The sequence below is a fragment of the Alosa alosa genome, chromosome 2 (genome assembly GCF_017589495.1).
Source record: "Alosa alosa isolate M-15738 ecotype Scorff River chromosome 2, AALO_Geno_1.1, whole genome shotgun sequence".
NCBI classification, from domain to species: Eukaryota; Metazoa; Chordata; class Actinopteri; order Clupeiformes; family Clupeidae; genus Alosa; species Alosa alosa.
Window position 1 is genome coordinate 23,058,865 of NC_063190.1, and position 17,427 is coordinate 23,076,291.

Genomic DNA, 17,427 nt, shown 5'->3' on the forward strand with positions numbered 1-17,427 from the left:
AGGAACACATTTCTCCTCCTCAAAATGACTCATTGGAAATCATCATGGTAACAAACCATAACGCTATAGCATAACTCCTGTGTTTAATATGCTTCAGAATGTATCTCACCTTTGGTCTCAACATAGTTGATGCACTTTCGTACAAACTTGAATCCAACCTCGTTCAGCTCCACTGCAAAGAACCCCAAATCATGTTAAAACAAGTCCCCTATGAATGTCAATACTACTGAAGAATCTTCTATTAAGGACTTTGGACTAAAGTCGAAACACTTTTCACATACTGATAGCTATTAGGACAGTCTGATGACATTTAGCCAAATTATTAGTAAATTATACTTACTTTCAGCTTTATTTTGAATAGGATTATGGTAAATCTGAAAATAAAAGAGACACAATAGTTGGGAATAAGTCATATCATGAATATACAGTACACATTACTATTGTATGTCTGTGTGTGTGTGTGTGTGTGTGTGTGTGTGTATGTGTGTGTGATATTTTACTAGTAACCATGGCAAATCTGAAAAGGAAGACACTCACTGGCTCTTTCCCATCCATGGCCTCGATCCACTGCTTCCTGTTCACCTCTGACACTGCCTGCAGGGTCAGGGGACTGTTCCTATGGCAACAGCCCAGACACCACACAGCACACATCAGTAGTGTCATTGTGAGACAGACACAGACACATATTCTCATGACTTGCCATTAGGGGTGAACGATTATGGAAAATAATTTAATTGTGATTTTTCTCACCAATATTGTGATTGCGATGCAATATGCGATTATTTTTAAGCTCTTTATCTTCTGTCTTATTCAACAAAGACAAACAATATAGTATGACCAACACAAAATTAGATAAGTTAAACATAAACTGTTCTTTCCTGGAGCCCAGGCCTATGTTATGATGGCATTAGGTCATTGAATAAGATTGATGAATGAAATATTTTTTATTTAACCATTTTAATCACATTAGTAGGCCTATATTTGTTGAACTTCCAGCCTTGTAAACATTTAATGATTCTTATACGTTTCTATTTTGTTTCTATTTCGTGTAGATATGATCTTTTTTCGTTAGTTAACAGGTCTACATGCAGTGGCACTGACACGGCTTCTCCTTGTCCTGTGCTCTCCATACGCGCGCGCGCACGCACGCACACACACACACACACAGACCCGCTCCTCTCCTCTGTAGGCTACTTGCACGTGAATCGGAACAAACTAGATTGTTGCAGCGCAAATAAATTCAACTGAATGACCGTTCAGATTGGTGTTAAAGGTTAGCATCATCAACACCGCAGCGCAATAGGCATGCATGCAAATTAACTAGTTTGTTCATAATATCACAACAAAGCCAATCGCGGAGACAAAACTCTTTAAACAGGCAAAGTTATCAGCAGTTAGCAGCATGTATATAGCCTAAGAGCCTTAGCTGGTAAGCTAATGTTAGAACAGCCAGGTTTTTGGTGGTTAGCTGTGTCAACTACTCGCGGATAACATTATGCATCAATTCATTACCTGTAAGATGAAATGTTTGCGCCGCCAACCCCCTTGGATATCGCAAATGCCCCCACTGTCACTGTCACTGTACTCCAGTAAACAAAGTCTCCAGTGCACAAGGGGAATGGTCATATCGTCAGCTGGACATGTGAACGAAGTTACCAGCCAGAGTAGCAGCACAGTGGAATTATGAACTAGCACCAGGGACATGGCAGGTTCGAGCAAAAGGTAATGAAGAGGTTTATTTTTAACCAAAGTAGCTCTACTGATCAGGGAGGTATTCCAAGTATGTGGTTTAGTTATAAACCTGGGTAAGTTAACTCCGAGTAAGTGGTAAACCTCCTACAACAAGAGCCCTATGGCATTGTTTTGTTAGGCAAATGAAGCCATACAGCTCTTCTATTAGGAGGTTTACCACTTACTCTGAGTTAACTTACCCAGGTTTGTCACTAAACCATGTACTTGGAATACCCCCCTAACCTCTCGACACTGTTAGCTGGGCCTCTTGTTCACGTTTTTTGCTTCTTCAGTGGTCGGTGTGAAGAGTCGGTGACGCGTCGGCAAGCGCAAGTATAAATGCGTTTTGGTGACGTCGCATATTACGAAGCGTAATCGCAGCCTTTGCGGTTTGAAGATCGTGTTTCATCATATTTTCGCAAATGCAATAAATCGTTCAGCCCTACTTGTTATTGCACGAACATACAGTATTTAACTACAAACTGTCTGTTGACTCCCTACATGTTCAAAGAGTGTAAATGTTGTACACACTAGGATATATGAGGTTAGTAAATAACTGTGTGTGTGTGTGTGTTTGTGTGTGTGTGCTCCAAGATAGTGCCTACACCGCCTGCCTGGCCATCTGTTAGGAAGCATATGTGGTCCTTTTATTGGCAGCTGTGTTTATGTGGCATAACATGGATCTCTCATTGAGCTCCGTGCTACCCGACCCCTCCACCCATCCCCACCCCGACTGTTTTAGTGTCCATTGGCCCCTGGGGGCTCCACCATCTGCCGGGGTGCCTCACTCCACCCTTGCGGTCACACTCACTTTTTCCATCTAAAAACTGCCTGGGGGGTAAAGCAATCTGGAGAGTATCGGAAAGTTCACCTCTCATGGGTTTCAATCTGCAGAGTATCGGAAAGCTCACCTCTCATGAGTTTCGATGTCGAAGCAGAACCGCTTGTCGATGGACTCGGTTTTCCGGCGGATGCAGGACTTGAGGGTGAGCTCCGAGGTTGTCTGACAGAAGTAAACAACCTGTTTACACTCTTCACTCACAGCATGACAACAAACAGCTGCATGCACTTAGCGCTAAGCAATAAAAAACTGTTGACCTGTGTTTTTGAGTGTGTGTGTTTGTTTGTTTGTTTGTTTGTTACACCAGGTCATAAAACCCACAAATGACTAAGCTACGCTGTTAAGATACCTGTTTGGTTGTAGTCTTCTGTTCAACAGGCACCATAACAAAACGTCTCTTGTCTTTGATGTACTTGCAGTAGTACTTCACCCAAGTCACGCCCAAAGCCCCTGAAATGTAAAACACACAGATCCAGAAACAGGGAGGCAGGGAGGGACAGACAGAGACAGAGATTAAAGGAGAGAAAACACAGAAAGAATAAGAAGAAAGAATGCATGGGACATGTCGATCAAGCTGATGAAGGGCCATCCTCTTATCAGGCATCCGCAGTGAATTGCTTTGTTTGAGCACAGGCGTCTAAGTGCTTACATTTCTCCTGGACGTAGAGGTAGCCTTGGATGGTGGCCTGCCCATGGATCTTGCCAATCTGAGAGGGCTCCTTCATCCTCTTCATCAACTCCTCCATTTCTTCTCGAGTGCTCTCAAAGTGGTTGCGCGTCTACACATACACACACACACAAAACACAAAACACACACAAACACAAACACACATAATTACCTCCATCATAATGACCCCATGGTCTAAGTCCTCATGATAGCAATTCACGCCCCATTAATAAGTATTTGGTGTTGCCCCATTGAGGTGATGATGAATGAGGCAACTGAGGGATATTGCTGAGCAACCACATAACTAGCTCCATGTGTTCTGATTGGAAGATCATTGGGAATGTTTCCACCGGTAATGCTCGGGAGCATTGGCCATTGCTAAAACATTCGTCTTGTGTACCATCAGCTTTAGTGTTATGCATTAAACATTCTGCAAAATATTTTCAATCTGCACTACAGGATGGACCTCACTCACGTCATCTGAGCTTTTCCCCCTCTTGGATACCAGACTAAAACAACTACGGAAACTAACCCTAGTTTATGTATCACAACAATTTAGCAGAACCTGCTTTGGGTGCATTCTGCTGTAACACTGCTGTTTGATGTAACACAGAGACCAATGGAAAGGAGGAAACTGCACTCAAAGGCCAATGCTTAAAAATGTTGTGTTAAAATTTAAGCCAAAATAGTGTACAGGGACTCAGAAGGGCAAGGCCTTGTACAGATTCTTCTTAGGCCTTATACACTGTTTTCACTTAAAAAAAAAAACACTGTTGAAGCATCAACCTCAGTGTGGTTTCCTCCGAGTAAGAGTTCCTCCGATAAAGAATGTTTGATTCAAGTTCAGCGTGTGTTGTAGCGAACTATTTGTTTCTCAGCAAAAGCCACGATGAACGGTAACAAATAGGCTATAGCCTAGGCTATGTAGGCTAAATAGTCATATCGTGGGAAGTTTCTTGTTTCGTTTTGGCAAGTAGCCGTGTAATAAGCGGGATAATGTATAGAACGCTGGTCATTATTGGGAAAATAAGTCCCGACAGGGCGAACCGGACTACATATTAAAGGGACACCAGGCAAGCCTGATGCTTTTTCTCTACGAAACTCCCCCTCGCTCGGTCTGAAGCTCTTTTCCTTTTCTTTGCATCTTCCAAGGGTTTTCGCTGCTTCTTCGCCGGCTCTGCCATTATACACACGTTTTCAACAATCGCTAGCGATTCGTTAGCCTGCCTCTGTGCTGTGGATGCAGGATGTAAACTGATCCTGCTTCGGTCGGTGGGTACGACGATACACTGAACTTGCAAGCGGGATATTCTTCCTACAGGCAGTAGGGGCGCGCGAGAGAGTCTTCATTTGCCCTGTAATGAGTCATTTAACCATATACCGACTCACGAAGATGAGTAATTAACACGAAAACGTTGCCTGGTGTCCCTTTAAGATAAAACATCTAGTTAGTATTGTTTTTAGTAAAAAGATACTTACTTTGAACTCTCTTGTAAGATTATTTGACTTAAAATAAGTCAAAATCTTATTAAATGAAGACATAAAAAAGTAAATTTATCTGCCAGTGGAGTAAGTAATTTTATCTTAATTTAAGATAAGACAATTTACTTACTTCACTAGCAGATAAATTGACTTGTTTTTATATTGTTTTATGTTTTATTTAAGAAGATTTTGACTTATTTTAAGTCAAATAATCTTACAAGAAAGCTCAAAGTACATGTAAGTAAGAATTTTTATCTTAAAGCTGCAGTAGGCAAGTCTGACAGATTGAGGGGATTTAGCCAAAATTTTGAATGTTTACAACTCTCATGCCCCTCCCCCACTACCACCGAGCATCCTCTCATTGAGTTTGTGCTCGTCAGTACGCACTAGACTGCACCAGACTGTGATTGACAGTCAGATCTCACACAGCCCTGCTCTGATTGTACCAGAAGAACCGGGAGCTGTAGAATTTTGCAAAACAAATAACAGGCTCTAGGTGGAGGTAGAAGTGCAGGTTTTTTTCTAAAACCGGCTGATTGATGTTGTTCTGTCGGCGCATAGTGTCGGTTTCAGTGAATATGATCAAAAAAATCTTGCCTACTGCAGGTTTAAAGGACCAGTATGTAGGAAATAATGGAAAATAAATTGTAACCATTCCAAAAATGATCACCATATGTCAACAGAGAGTAAGGAAACACGATGAATTGAAGTAATGGCTTATTTGACAACATTACTATAACCCGTAAAACCCTGTAAAACCAGTGAAAAAAATGAGTTACGGGGTGGAATCTCTTGGAATTTTCATTTTATGTTTTGAACGATTAATTCTAGAATAGCGTATTAATAATGGGCTGTCGCGTCCCCCCATTTGGGTTGCCAAATTAGCAAAGGCCAGCTGTCAACAGCTGTCAGTTGTAGTCATGAACGAGTAGCCTATCCTACAAGAGGCAGGCACATTGCCAAAATTAAAACAAGAAACCAATTAAGTGGACATCGGAGGAGCTTCCTGAGATGGCGACGTCTTTGTTAAAGTATAAGTATAAGTATATATACTCTTTTGATCCTGTGAGGGAAATTTGGTTCTCTGCATTTATCCCAATCCGTGAATTAGTGAAGCACACAGTGAACACACAGTGAGGTGAAGCACACACTAATCCCGGCACAGTGAGCTGCCTGCAACAACAGCGGCGCTCGGGGAGCAGTGAGGGGTTAGGTGCCTTGCTCAAGGGCACTTCAGCCGTGCCTACTGGTCGGGGTTCGAACCGGCAACCCTCCGGTTACAAGTCCGAAGCGCTAACCAGTAGGCCATGGCTGGCCCAAACGAAGAATATAAAATCTGCATCACTAACTTCAGCTAAATATGTTACGTTGGTTAGAGAGGTATTTTTTGTTTTCACTGTTTCCGTAATGTGTAGCTGGGTCATGGTTGGAGAAACGTTTAAGCAGCTGCAGGTAAACTAACGTTAACTAAGTCTGCATTACATCTGGCAACCCAGAAGAGGCTCACGTCTAGGTAGTCTTGAGAACGTTCACCAGTGTTTTGATTTTGGCCTACAGAACGTTCGGTAACAATCATTCAAATCGCTCCTTTACTGGAACACACAGAGATATTTCCCCAGAGGGAAAATTCAAAGGGAACTGTTCCGGCTTTTTAGGTTTTAGTTCCTGAGAGGGAACATTAGTTCCTTATCAAACAATGCAGGGGATATTCTCAGTTTTAGAATGACTCTCTCCTCACCTCCACATGAACCCGTCACCCTCCGACCCAACCCTTCCCATCTTTAACCCTCACTCACATTCTGGAGGCTGAGCTGCAGTTCCTGTTTGTAGGGCAGAAAGTCCTGAGTCATTTCCACAGTCAGGTTGTTGAGGGTCAGGATACTCTGGAGGAACGCCAGTACCTGCAGATACAAATGGCATCATGAATACACATACACACATGCAAACACACTCACACGCATGCGCACACACACACACACACACACACACACACACACACACACATACACACACACATACACACACACACACACAGATACTCTGGAGGAAGGCCAGCACCTGCCAATCCAAATGGAATCATGAATACATGGTTTCTTGCACATAACAAGATTGTGCTGTACACACACACACACACACACAGAGAGAGAGAGAGAGAGAGAGATGAATGTAATTTCTTTGGGAAGCCTTGATGTTCACATACACCAAATCACAAAAACATACATACAAACAAACATAATTAGCCTAGAAATCTAGACGCACCCTAGCGGCAGCAAATGTAATCTGCAGCCAGGGTCGTCTAGCAACTCTCCGTTGGCTTGAGAGCTGGAAAAACCAAACTCTCGTCAGGCCAATCACATCGTGTATAGAGTCGGTGGGCGGGCTTAACACAGAGTTGCAACGGTTCCGTGTGAATTCCCTGCTACTTGAAAACAAAGAAGATGGCTGCTGATGCTGGCGAACAGCGGTCTTTTGACCAGTCTCTTATAGACTTGGAGTGGGTCTGGCTTGTCAGGCTAACACATAATAGCATAATTGACAGAAACTGTCAATTGAAATGCCACCTTTCTGGAAGGCTTTGACATTCACATGCACATCCACACCAAGTCACACACACACACACACACACACACACACACACACACACACACACACACACACACGCACACGCACAGGCCAATTAAAATAAATACACACCCAAGTCATACACAATAAAAACATTACAAAAGAAGGCTTGAAGATTACACCTGTTTAGAGGCTGTTAAGAGTTTGACTTTGGTTCTTTTAAGAGCTCAACACCTGGTGTGTATGAGTTTGTCCAAAGGGCATGTTTGGGAAGTATGTATTTTCAAGATGCCACCACTACTGGATAGAGATGCAGTTGCAGGTAAAGGTTTTTGCAGAGAGTTTTACAACGGCTTTGAACACAGTTTAGCCAATCATAATTAAAGATCAGAACTATCTGTTTCTATCTGTTCTTATCTGTGTTCTACCTGTGTAACAGGGAGTTGTACAAGTTCTAGTTGTAATTGGGACAGTCGTCTTTTTGCTTTAATCTGGTTTAGAGAGAGAGAGAGAGAGAGAGAGAGAGAGAGAAAGAGAAAGAGACTGGGCAGTGGGTGAATGTGGTATTCCCCTTGGTCTTGAGACATGTTCCCACAACAAAAGACTCATTTCCCTTAATCATCTCAGGATAATCAACCCGTTACTACACTACACTCTGGCAAACACATTCAGTTTGGTTGTTTATTTTGATCAGACACCTTTTAGTAGTTGTTTAGTAAATTGGGCCTTGTTTATGACAGTTGTGGATGGAGTTTAAGGAGGAAATGAATGAGACTGATGCAAGAAGTTCATTTACCGGCTCCACCACATCGAACTTCTTCCTGTCTTGCACCTGTTGGATCTGGTAGACATATTCTACTGACGAGTCGTAGAAGTTCACCCTCTCTTTATCAAGCTGTTCGTCCGCCTGAAGAGAAACACATTAACACACGACACAGCCATTCATAAATATGACAATACATACGCAGTATATCATATACATCACCCTCACACTAATGTGAATTGCGTACGTACACACCTATACACACCGAAATATTTAGTACCATAAAAAGTCTAGCCAAACGTTTGTCAGTAAAATTGCAGTAATATGGTTGTTTCTTATCAGTGTGTGACTCAATGACTTGCCCTGAGGGACTCTGATATTACCATGTGCACACCGTGGGGAATACACATGAGGACACAATGCACAAGATCTACGAAAACGGCCCTGAGGTGAAATTGATCCTGATTATTTATTTAGAGCTTGGACCAAAGAGCTGGAAAAAAAGCTAGCTCAGTTGTGCAAAATGAAACGATGCAACGCTGAGGGCCAGTGAGACGCGAACATCAGGAAGTACTTGGCCATGGCGCTGGCCTGTGTCATTCACATGCACGTGTTCACCACACACCTCCTGGAGCTGTGTTTCCTTCTTCTTGGCTGAGATGTTCACATGTTTATCCAGCTGAGAGTAATACTTCTCACTCTCCTTCTCAAACTTCTTCTTTCGTTCCTGCGTAAAGCGCACACACACACACACACACACACACACACACACACAAGCCAAAAAATTTATTAGGCACGAATAGGAACCTTCTGAGTGGTTGAGGGCATTTTCTAACCTGTGTACAAATGTTTGCACAAGCTATAAGGACAAAGGGAAAGTCATTTTTAAAAACATAAATACTGTGTGATTGCCACTGCAGGAAAAAGCTGAGTGAATATGGAAACTTTGCATTTGGACAGTCTAAATGTGGACATGGCTTGGAACGGAGATAGATGTTGTGGTCAAGCCGCATCTTTAGTAAACTAATTTCTATTCATAGAGCCTTAAAAACCACACGGCCTGGTTAAAGCTCACAGTCTGACCAAAATGGAGACTGCAAAAAAAGCCCTGCGTTTGCAAAGCTAACCATGTGTGGAAGCCAAACACTTCTGTTCCAATTACCCTAAAAACATAGACCATAGCGCCACATAAACTAGCTGTTCATGTAAATGTTGCTAATTGATGAAAGATGAGATCCATCCTCTTTGTTAAGCTAAAATGTGAGCTATCGTAACCGAGTGGTAATGTGTATTTTGAAGGTTTAGCACTTCGCTTTTCAAAGTCAAATGTGAGAGAGTTGCAGAAAAAAACATATAAAAATCATAATGTACTGATGTACTATATACTCCAAATTTAATTTGCTGCCCGGGTAGTCTAGCAACTCTCTGTTGGCTTGCAAGCTGAAAAAATTAAGCTTCAATAAGGCCAATCACTTCGTGTATAGAGTTGGTAGGCGGGCTTAACATAATGATTGATGGCAGACTTGCAACGGTTCGCGTGAATTCCCTGCTACTTGAAAACAAAGAAGATGGATGTTGCTGTTGGCGAACAGTGTGACATGAGTTAACCTTTTTTGAAGTTTGAAAAGTTTGAACTAGCCAACTAGCTCTGCTGGTGAGAAAACGCATTGGGACTCATGAGTTGTAGCGCTATCCTATTGTATGCAGAGGGAATTTGAAAGACAACCGATTATCCCGCCCCTCGGACTGAGCACTGCGAATGGTGAGTCCCCAGACCCTACATCTTGATGTGGGTCTGGCTCATTAGGCTAGGTCTTCAGAGATACCCATTTATAATCTCATTCAATTGTTTGAAGATGAGATCCATCCTCTTTGTTAAGCTAAGATGTGAGCTATCGTATCGGAGTGGTAATGTGTATTTTGAAGGTTTAGCACTTCGCTTTTCAATCAAAATCAAAGCCAAATGTGAGTTGCATAAAAAACATACATAAATCATAATGTACTTATGTACTTGTGTTCATAACGAGTTGAACAAGTTGAACTGAATTTGTGATCCAATCTCAAGCATGTCACGATAAACCATCTCCTGCCGTCAGCTGCAGATGTTAGCTTGTGTCACATGATCGTTGGACATCACCTTGGGCTACACGACTCTTAGAAATTACCTCATGCTCTATGAGTCACTGCTCTATGATCTGTGACTAACAGAGAATATCTGAATCGTATTAAATTAAAATTTAATGAGTAACATTTGTTGCTTCATTACATATTATGTAATGAAGCAACAAATGTTACTCATTAAATTTTAATTTAATACGATATATTATATTTGTAGCCGTTATTCCCTGCTCCCCTGCACAGTACTGTACATCCCCAGCACTGGCCAATGTTTTGTGTTTTTATTAGTATTATTGTGCTATTTGTGCTATTGTGCCCTTTTTTTCAATCATTTGCCAGAACAACGACCTCCGGCTGTAAGCTTTATCAAGAATCCTTAGGCACAGCTGGTCTTCAGAGATAGCCATTTATAATCTCAGTCTTTGAATTCAGAGGCCTAAATCACAGAATGTCCAGGATGAGTTCAAATATCTGTGTCTGATGCTTCATTCACACAGTGGTGATTAATGACCCACCAACACGGCAACAGTAAGGCATGCTGGGAGAGGTGACGAGTAAACATGTGACATGGTGCCAGCGGACCCCTGTTGATAAAGGCTGATAAAGGTGTTTATAGGTCAGCGCTAAAGCAAACGTAATGGGAGAGATAGCATTGTTCAGGAGTGGCGGCTGCATATTTGAAGCTAGTACCTGCTAATCTCACACAGCTGCACACAGAGAAGTCCACAAAGACTCAGGCATGAAGGACCGAATGGATACGGTTTTCTTCAGTGCTTGTTTTTCCAGCAACTGTCATTTTCTTCCCCTAACTCCCCATACTTGCATTCAGACATGCACAAGCACGCAAGCACACACACACACATGCACACATGCACACACACAAACACTTACTTCTGCATTTCCAAAACTGATCCTTTTTCCACAGATCTAACTTAAGCTGAAGTATTACAATTCCTAAATAATGTTATGGCGGATTCTAGCTCCCCAGCCGCAAGCTCTGTCTGAAGCTACTAAGGGTTTTGCACTAAAGTAAATATTTAGAAAAGCCACTATTGCAAGTGAGTTCTAGTTTCCCTAGCACTGCCTTCCTTTGTATGCATGTGAGTTGATGTTTGTCAGTTGCTTGTGTTTCCACATGTGTATGCAATGCATTGCATAAGACAGGAAGGAGGAGGAAGTGATACAAGAGCAATATGAGGAACAATATTGTGTGTGGGTGGGGGGGGGGGGTATGCAAGCAGCATCAATGTCATACTCCATAAATCAGAGTTTCTCCCCTCTCACAGTGTCTTCAGCCTTGCTACTTGCTACTGAGACTGAAGAATGCGCCTGACTGCCTGACAAACATGCAAACACACACACACACACACACACACACACACACACACACACACACACAGACATAGACCCAAACACACATACACACATACACACACACACACACACACACCTGCATCACTTCTAGTTAAATAAACTCACAGTCATGACCTTTTGGCCTTGCCCTGTGGAAAAGTCACAGTATTAGTGTGGAATAACTTGTCAGGAGTGATGAGGTGCCACTGTGAGTGTTGCCTATGGAACGTTCACTCATCTCATCACTCACCTTTGTTACACCAATCTGCTCCTTACGGAACTTCTCCAGTGGTTTGATGAGCAGATCACAAGCATTCTGAACCTGAACGAATAAACAATTCCAGATATACACAAGAGAAGTGTTAATTTCCTTGTACTGTAGGCAGGGGGTTTCCAACAGTGGACAATCACCAACCAAGCCTATTTTGCATTATACAACAGGATACAAGACAATGCACAGTGGGCAAAAATACACTGGCAAAACATAACCGCTTACTTCTCCAAACACCCACATCCCCATACACAATTGAAAAACCTGACAGCAGCAAATCCCTTCGAAAAAAACCCTGAATTTAATGACATGTTTTCCCTCCTCTCTGTGGTCTTTATTTGAGAGTACGGGCAGTCTGGAATCATAAGAGTGTGCTTCAGCCTCTCTTGTGCAGATGAAACCTGGAACGTGCAGAATATTTCCAAAGAGTATGGCTTAACATTTTAATGGCACAGCATCAGCCTATCGCTGGCTGTCTCGACACCCTCATGTCACTAATGTTGCTCCACACCATAAAAAAAACTACAACTATCTCTCAGTAATGTGTCTCATATCTGACCTAATTCCCTCATCTGGTCTCCATTTCTGCTTTTCATGTGGATGGAGCATTTCTTTGGAACACAGAGACTCTCCGGTTTGTCTTTAGGCATTCGTTTGTCTGTATTGGAGGAGTGTCAAACATACTGGGCCACAGTGTTAGCTAAATCAAAAGCATCAGGTGAGTCTGACTCACTTCACAGCCAGCAGATCCAGCCCTACAAGTCTAACCAGACTCAGGGCCTTCCACAAAAGTATTGTGACTTCTTTTTTTTAGCACACTGATGTTATGCTATGTAGTTAGTGTGTACATAGCCTCCAAAAGCTTGTTTTTCTTTATAGATACAAAGACTACACTAAGGGCAAATGATCTGTTTAAACATGTCAGCACTAAGAGAGGGAAGTATAATATTGACTTAAACTGACTAGTTCTTCTTCTCTTCCAAACATATAATTGCTTATAATTGCATTGTGCCTACATATTTGAATTATTGTTGCATTGTTATGCAGAAGCAGCGGTTAAATGTTTATGTCAACATTGTACTTTCCTCTCTTAGGGCTGACATGATTACCGACACACAAGTTTAATTATCAACTTTTGTTTGTTAGAAATGTTAGAAATGATTGGCACATGAAAGTTGCCTTGAACTTTAAATAGAGGCAGAAGGAAAGTGTGATAACCAACCAGCATCATCCTGTCATTCTCCACTTCCTGGAGCAGACAAGCAAACTCACGGAATGACTCAGCTGACAGAGCAAAACAAAAACAATATGGCATATCAGTGTTAAGCAATGTAGGCTGATAACTTACACAAAATTACTTTATCACAGCGGGACATAATTGCTAGCAACTCATGCACACAGCTAAAGTAAACATGATCAAATTTAGAAGTAAAAGGTGAATGAGAAACCTACCAATATTCATTTCATCGTCTGTCAGTGAGTCTCCGATAAAGTCAAACTGGAATGACTGAAGAGTCTGTGAAAACTTCTGAACAGCAACAGAGTATCCTTCAGAAGAAGAAAAAACAGAGCATAACCACATTAAATGATGCATATCAGTATCGCCTCCTTTACTTCCAGGACATATAAGAACAACTGGAATTGAATGGGGGGCTGGGGCAAGGTGCTCAGGGGATGGTATTCAGCTTCTCCAGGGGAGGCGAGTAGGAGAGGCCCAGGCTTCTGTCATATAGCCGTCTGTGTAGGCCTCCTCTCTCCATGAGTGTATGGGAGGTAGCAGGGCACACATGGGGCTTGAGGTAATGGTTTGACTTCCAGGTTACAGTCCAAAGGAGCCCCCTTGGGGCAAAACAACAAGGTATTCCACAGAAGAGAATAACAAACTTCTTCACCTTCTAATTTTATGTTGCCTGTATACATATTTGCAATTTCAGAAGGATAGGATTTTTTGAATGAAATACTTGCATAGTTGAATGAAATAACCTGTTGATATGTAGGCTATCCAGATGTTTTGAAGATATCTATGATATAGATATCCAGATGTTTTGTAGATATCCATAATATAGACATATGTGGCTACACACATCATGGAATATGACAGAGTATAAGTAAGTATAAGTATATATACTTCTTTTATCCCGTGAGTGAAATTTGGTCTCTGCATTTAACCCAATCGGGGAATTAGTGAAACACAAACAGCACACAGTGAACACACAGTGAGGTGAAGCACACACTAATCCCGGCGCGGTGAGCTGCCTGCTACAACGGGCGGGGGGGAGCAGTGAGGGGTTAGGTGCCTTGCTCAAGGGCACTTCAGCCGCGGCCCACTGGTCAGGGCTCGAACCGGCAACCCTCCGGTTATAAGTCCACAGTGCTAACCAGTGGGCCACGGCTGAGTTGCATTAAAATTACTGTTGTGGAAGACTGTAGACAAAATAGTGAGTCACCTATAGCAAATACTGGAGAGATAGACCTGTTGACTCAAAATCATGATCCACAGTTACCGACTATGATCAAAGATTTAACCTGTGATATTCCATGTGATCACACACATAATGGTTGTGATGTCTCTAACCTTTTGTTTTCCTCGCCAATCATCCAGATGCTTATCCAAAACAGTGAGCATTATGTGACTGTCAACAGTTTGGTTGAGATATCGTAACCACAATTTCATCAAGCTAACGGCGTGCACACTCTTCTAGACAAACTCTTCTTCTCGAGCCCTTCCTTTGATTCACTTCACATGCGGCTCATGGTAGACTTCTACCCTGAAGAGAGCCTGGGTAATTACCCTGGATAGATTAAATGAATATATCCAGCCGCAGCCTCCTGTCACAAAGGGAGCTTTTGTGCGGGAGATGAAACACCACACAGGGGTGAGAGAGGGGTGAGAGGCTCTGCAGAGTGGCATCTCCCTGGGGCACAATGCCAATGCTGTTAAGCCGCCATCTCTCTCTCTACTCTCCTTCTGTCTCTACTATCTCCTCTCTCTCTCTCCTTCTCTGTCTCTCTTTCTCTCTCTCCATCACACATACACACACCCACATTATGTTATTTTATCAGCGAAAAAAGACAGTAAGAAAGAAGATATAACCATTTTCAGAGAGCGGAAACCAATTCAAGCCCAACATAAAATAAAGCCCAATGATTTCTCGTTTAGGTCAGCTAAATGCTGCTCTTGTTTCTATTTTCGGCAGCCGATGATGATTACACACCTTGGGAGGATGTGGCTTTTCAGCTGAATCAGATCACATGACCTGTCCAGCACCACATGACCTGTACTGGATTCAATATCACAGCTCCCCCTCCATCTTCTCAGATCTGGGTGCGGTGCACAACATCACCATCACATCACAACACAGTGCACAGTCACGATGGACTTTGCCATTTGTTTACATAAATACTGGCATATTCAAACAAGTCATACAGAGAGTGAGCTAGTTAGTGAAATGCTAAATCTCATATAGTAGCTCCAATGTTGATAACTTCTGCCCAGTCTATGCTATTCTTACACCTAGGCCTCTAAACGTATGATCGAGTGGCACTTTGGTTTCCTGTGCAAACAGGAAATGGAAGTGATACTGTGTTGTCTGCAGGTGCAAAAGCAGAGGAGAACTGCAACTACTCAGTGGCATGCCACTCACACGACTTCCCAAGATGCCCTTCTCCTGCCTCTGCAAAAACAGGGAAGAAAAAATACACTAGAAACTGCTGCCAACTCTGCTTTGATAGCACATCACTCAGTCCTTCTATCCCTTCCTCCAACATGTGTCTGGCCATCCGCCTATGTGCCACATGATGCGGAGGGGATTTTTTCTTCATTTGGAGGTTTTCATTCCCCCACTCCTCCACTCAGTGGCCTGCGTGACCTCACTGTAGACTGCTCCAAACAGAGTGAGCCTCTCCTCTGTCTGCAGAGTACACTCAATACCCTCACTGTGTGCATGTGTGTGTGTGTGTGTGTCAGAATATGTCTGCAGCTCAGTTAGTGATATTCATACTATATTTTACGGATTCAATTCGTTTTTTATTTGCATGCATACTGCGTTCATTTTACATTTCAAGAATTACTAAATGTCATCTGCAGGTGGCTGAATCTGTCTGTCCCTCTGCATCCTGGATGTCTGAATAAAGGCCCATCTCTGGTAACTCTCATCAACAGCTCTGACTTGAGGGGCCCATGAGCTGAGACTCAGAGAATTTCAGCAAGACTGGACTTGATTTCATTGGAGTGGAAAATTTGTGTGGCCCTCAAATAGATGTAAAAACTGTAATGACAGCTCAGCTGGAGCAAAATGTGTAACAACTCCGTCACATAAGCCTAATACGACGAACGTGCTAAATTATTACCCTAAAAAGAAACAAAAGTTCATGGATGCTTGCCAACAGCCTCTGAATCAATTTGTGCGGCCTGAGACAATGTGGGTGATCCATCTGCTATCCCACGACACAATAAGGGGCCATTCCATTTCAAATCCCTCATTTAAACCGATTAGCCTGGACGTGGATGAATTATGACAACCAACCAAACAAGTATGAACTAATTTGCGTTGACTTCCTAACAATGAATGAAACAGGCACAATTATGGCAACTATTTAGCATATTCCGTTAACTGCTTTGGCAGACATACAAAAATGACCTCCCTAAAATCCCCCCTGCACCACAAGTGGACCTCTAGTGAGAGAAAGCTAGCCACTTACCCTTTATTGCGCTTATAACATTATTCCCATCTTTGATCACTTCTTTGAGAAATTTGCTGGTTCTGTCCAGTTCTTGTTCGTAACATTTCAACCTCTCCCTAAAATCCGGACTATCCGAATAGCAGTCGCTAAACTCCAGCGGAGGATGCCCCATTCTCTCTCTCTCTTCCTATACGCACGACACGCTTGGAAATAAGCTTCAATCTATAAGGTGGTTGCCTTTGAACAGTGCGTCCTTAACAGCCCCGAGAGAGGCGGTCTTGTGGGGTTGTCTGTTGTGTGCAAAATTGGTCGCGTTCTTTAATACTCCTATTCTAATGAAGTTTCATCCATCCGCGTAGTAGTTTTGCTGCTGTACATTGCAGAATGCTCGGATAGAATCAGCCCCTCCGTTGTGCATGTGCTGAGTCCGAGATGTTGCGAGTTCAAGTAATCCAATATGCAAAAAGTACTTGAAGCAAGCGTAGGTCTAAATATTTGTTGTTCTATTTGGATAACCTTGCTTATAGTCGTATTAAGAAATTTGCCTTTGACACTTTTCCTTGTTGTGGGAGTGAATGGACAAATACGGGTTGGGCCATGGAAAGAAAAAAACGAGAAACTCCCACTACTCTAGCCGTTCTGTTCTCTTAAAGAGATAGGCGGCTTTTGTGAGTAGATAAATGAAGTAAATGCTGCATGGAAATGCTATATGGAATCTACACAGATTGCATTTGAAGAAATCAAAGTTAATTACCCCCAAAGACGCCCCAAATAAATGTTATAGGCAACTGGATTATGTGAAGAAGAAAAAAAACAGTAGGTTTATCCGACACTGTGATTGAATAGATTTAATGCAGCCAACTGCATGTGATCTGAATTATTGTTTAACTGATTTTAATGTGTTTCTTTGAATTATGAGATATTTTACACTAACGTTTTACCTGCATATTCTGCGC

General features: G+C 42.4%; 1 protein-coding gene across 1 annotated transcript in view; it reads right to left on the reverse strand.

Annotated features, from left to right (window-relative positions):
- Nucleotides 1–17,055, reverse strand: part of ophn1 (oligophrenin 1) — a 27,591-nt gene extending 10,536 nt beyond the window's left edge. Inside the window, exons 1-13 of the mRNA XM_048237516.1 lie at nt 16,490–17,055; nt 13,241–13,336; nt 13,011–13,072; nt 11,768–11,839; nt 8,672–8,773; nt 8,080–8,190; nt 6,518–6,622; nt 3,222–3,351; nt 2,922–3,022; nt 2,643–2,734; nt 538–616; nt 341–374; nt 110–172 (exon numbers count right to left, since the gene is read on the reverse strand). Of these exons, the coding sequence (XP_048093473.1) occupies nt 110–172; nt 341–374; nt 538–616; nt 2,643–2,734; nt 2,922–3,022; nt 3,222–3,351; nt 6,518–6,622; nt 8,080–8,190; nt 8,672–8,773; nt 11,768–11,839; nt 13,011–13,072; nt 13,241–13,336; nt 16,490–16,643 (1,201 nt within the window). The 5' untranslated portion in view covers nt 16,644–17,055. The remainder of the gene's footprint in view (nt 1–109; nt 173–340; nt 375–537; nt 617–2,642; nt 2,735–2,921; nt 3,023–3,221; nt 3,352–6,517; nt 6,623–8,079; nt 8,191–8,671; nt 8,774–11,767; nt 11,840–13,010; nt 13,073–13,240; nt 13,337–16,489) is intronic.
- Nucleotides 17,056–17,427: the final 372 nt, after the last annotated feature.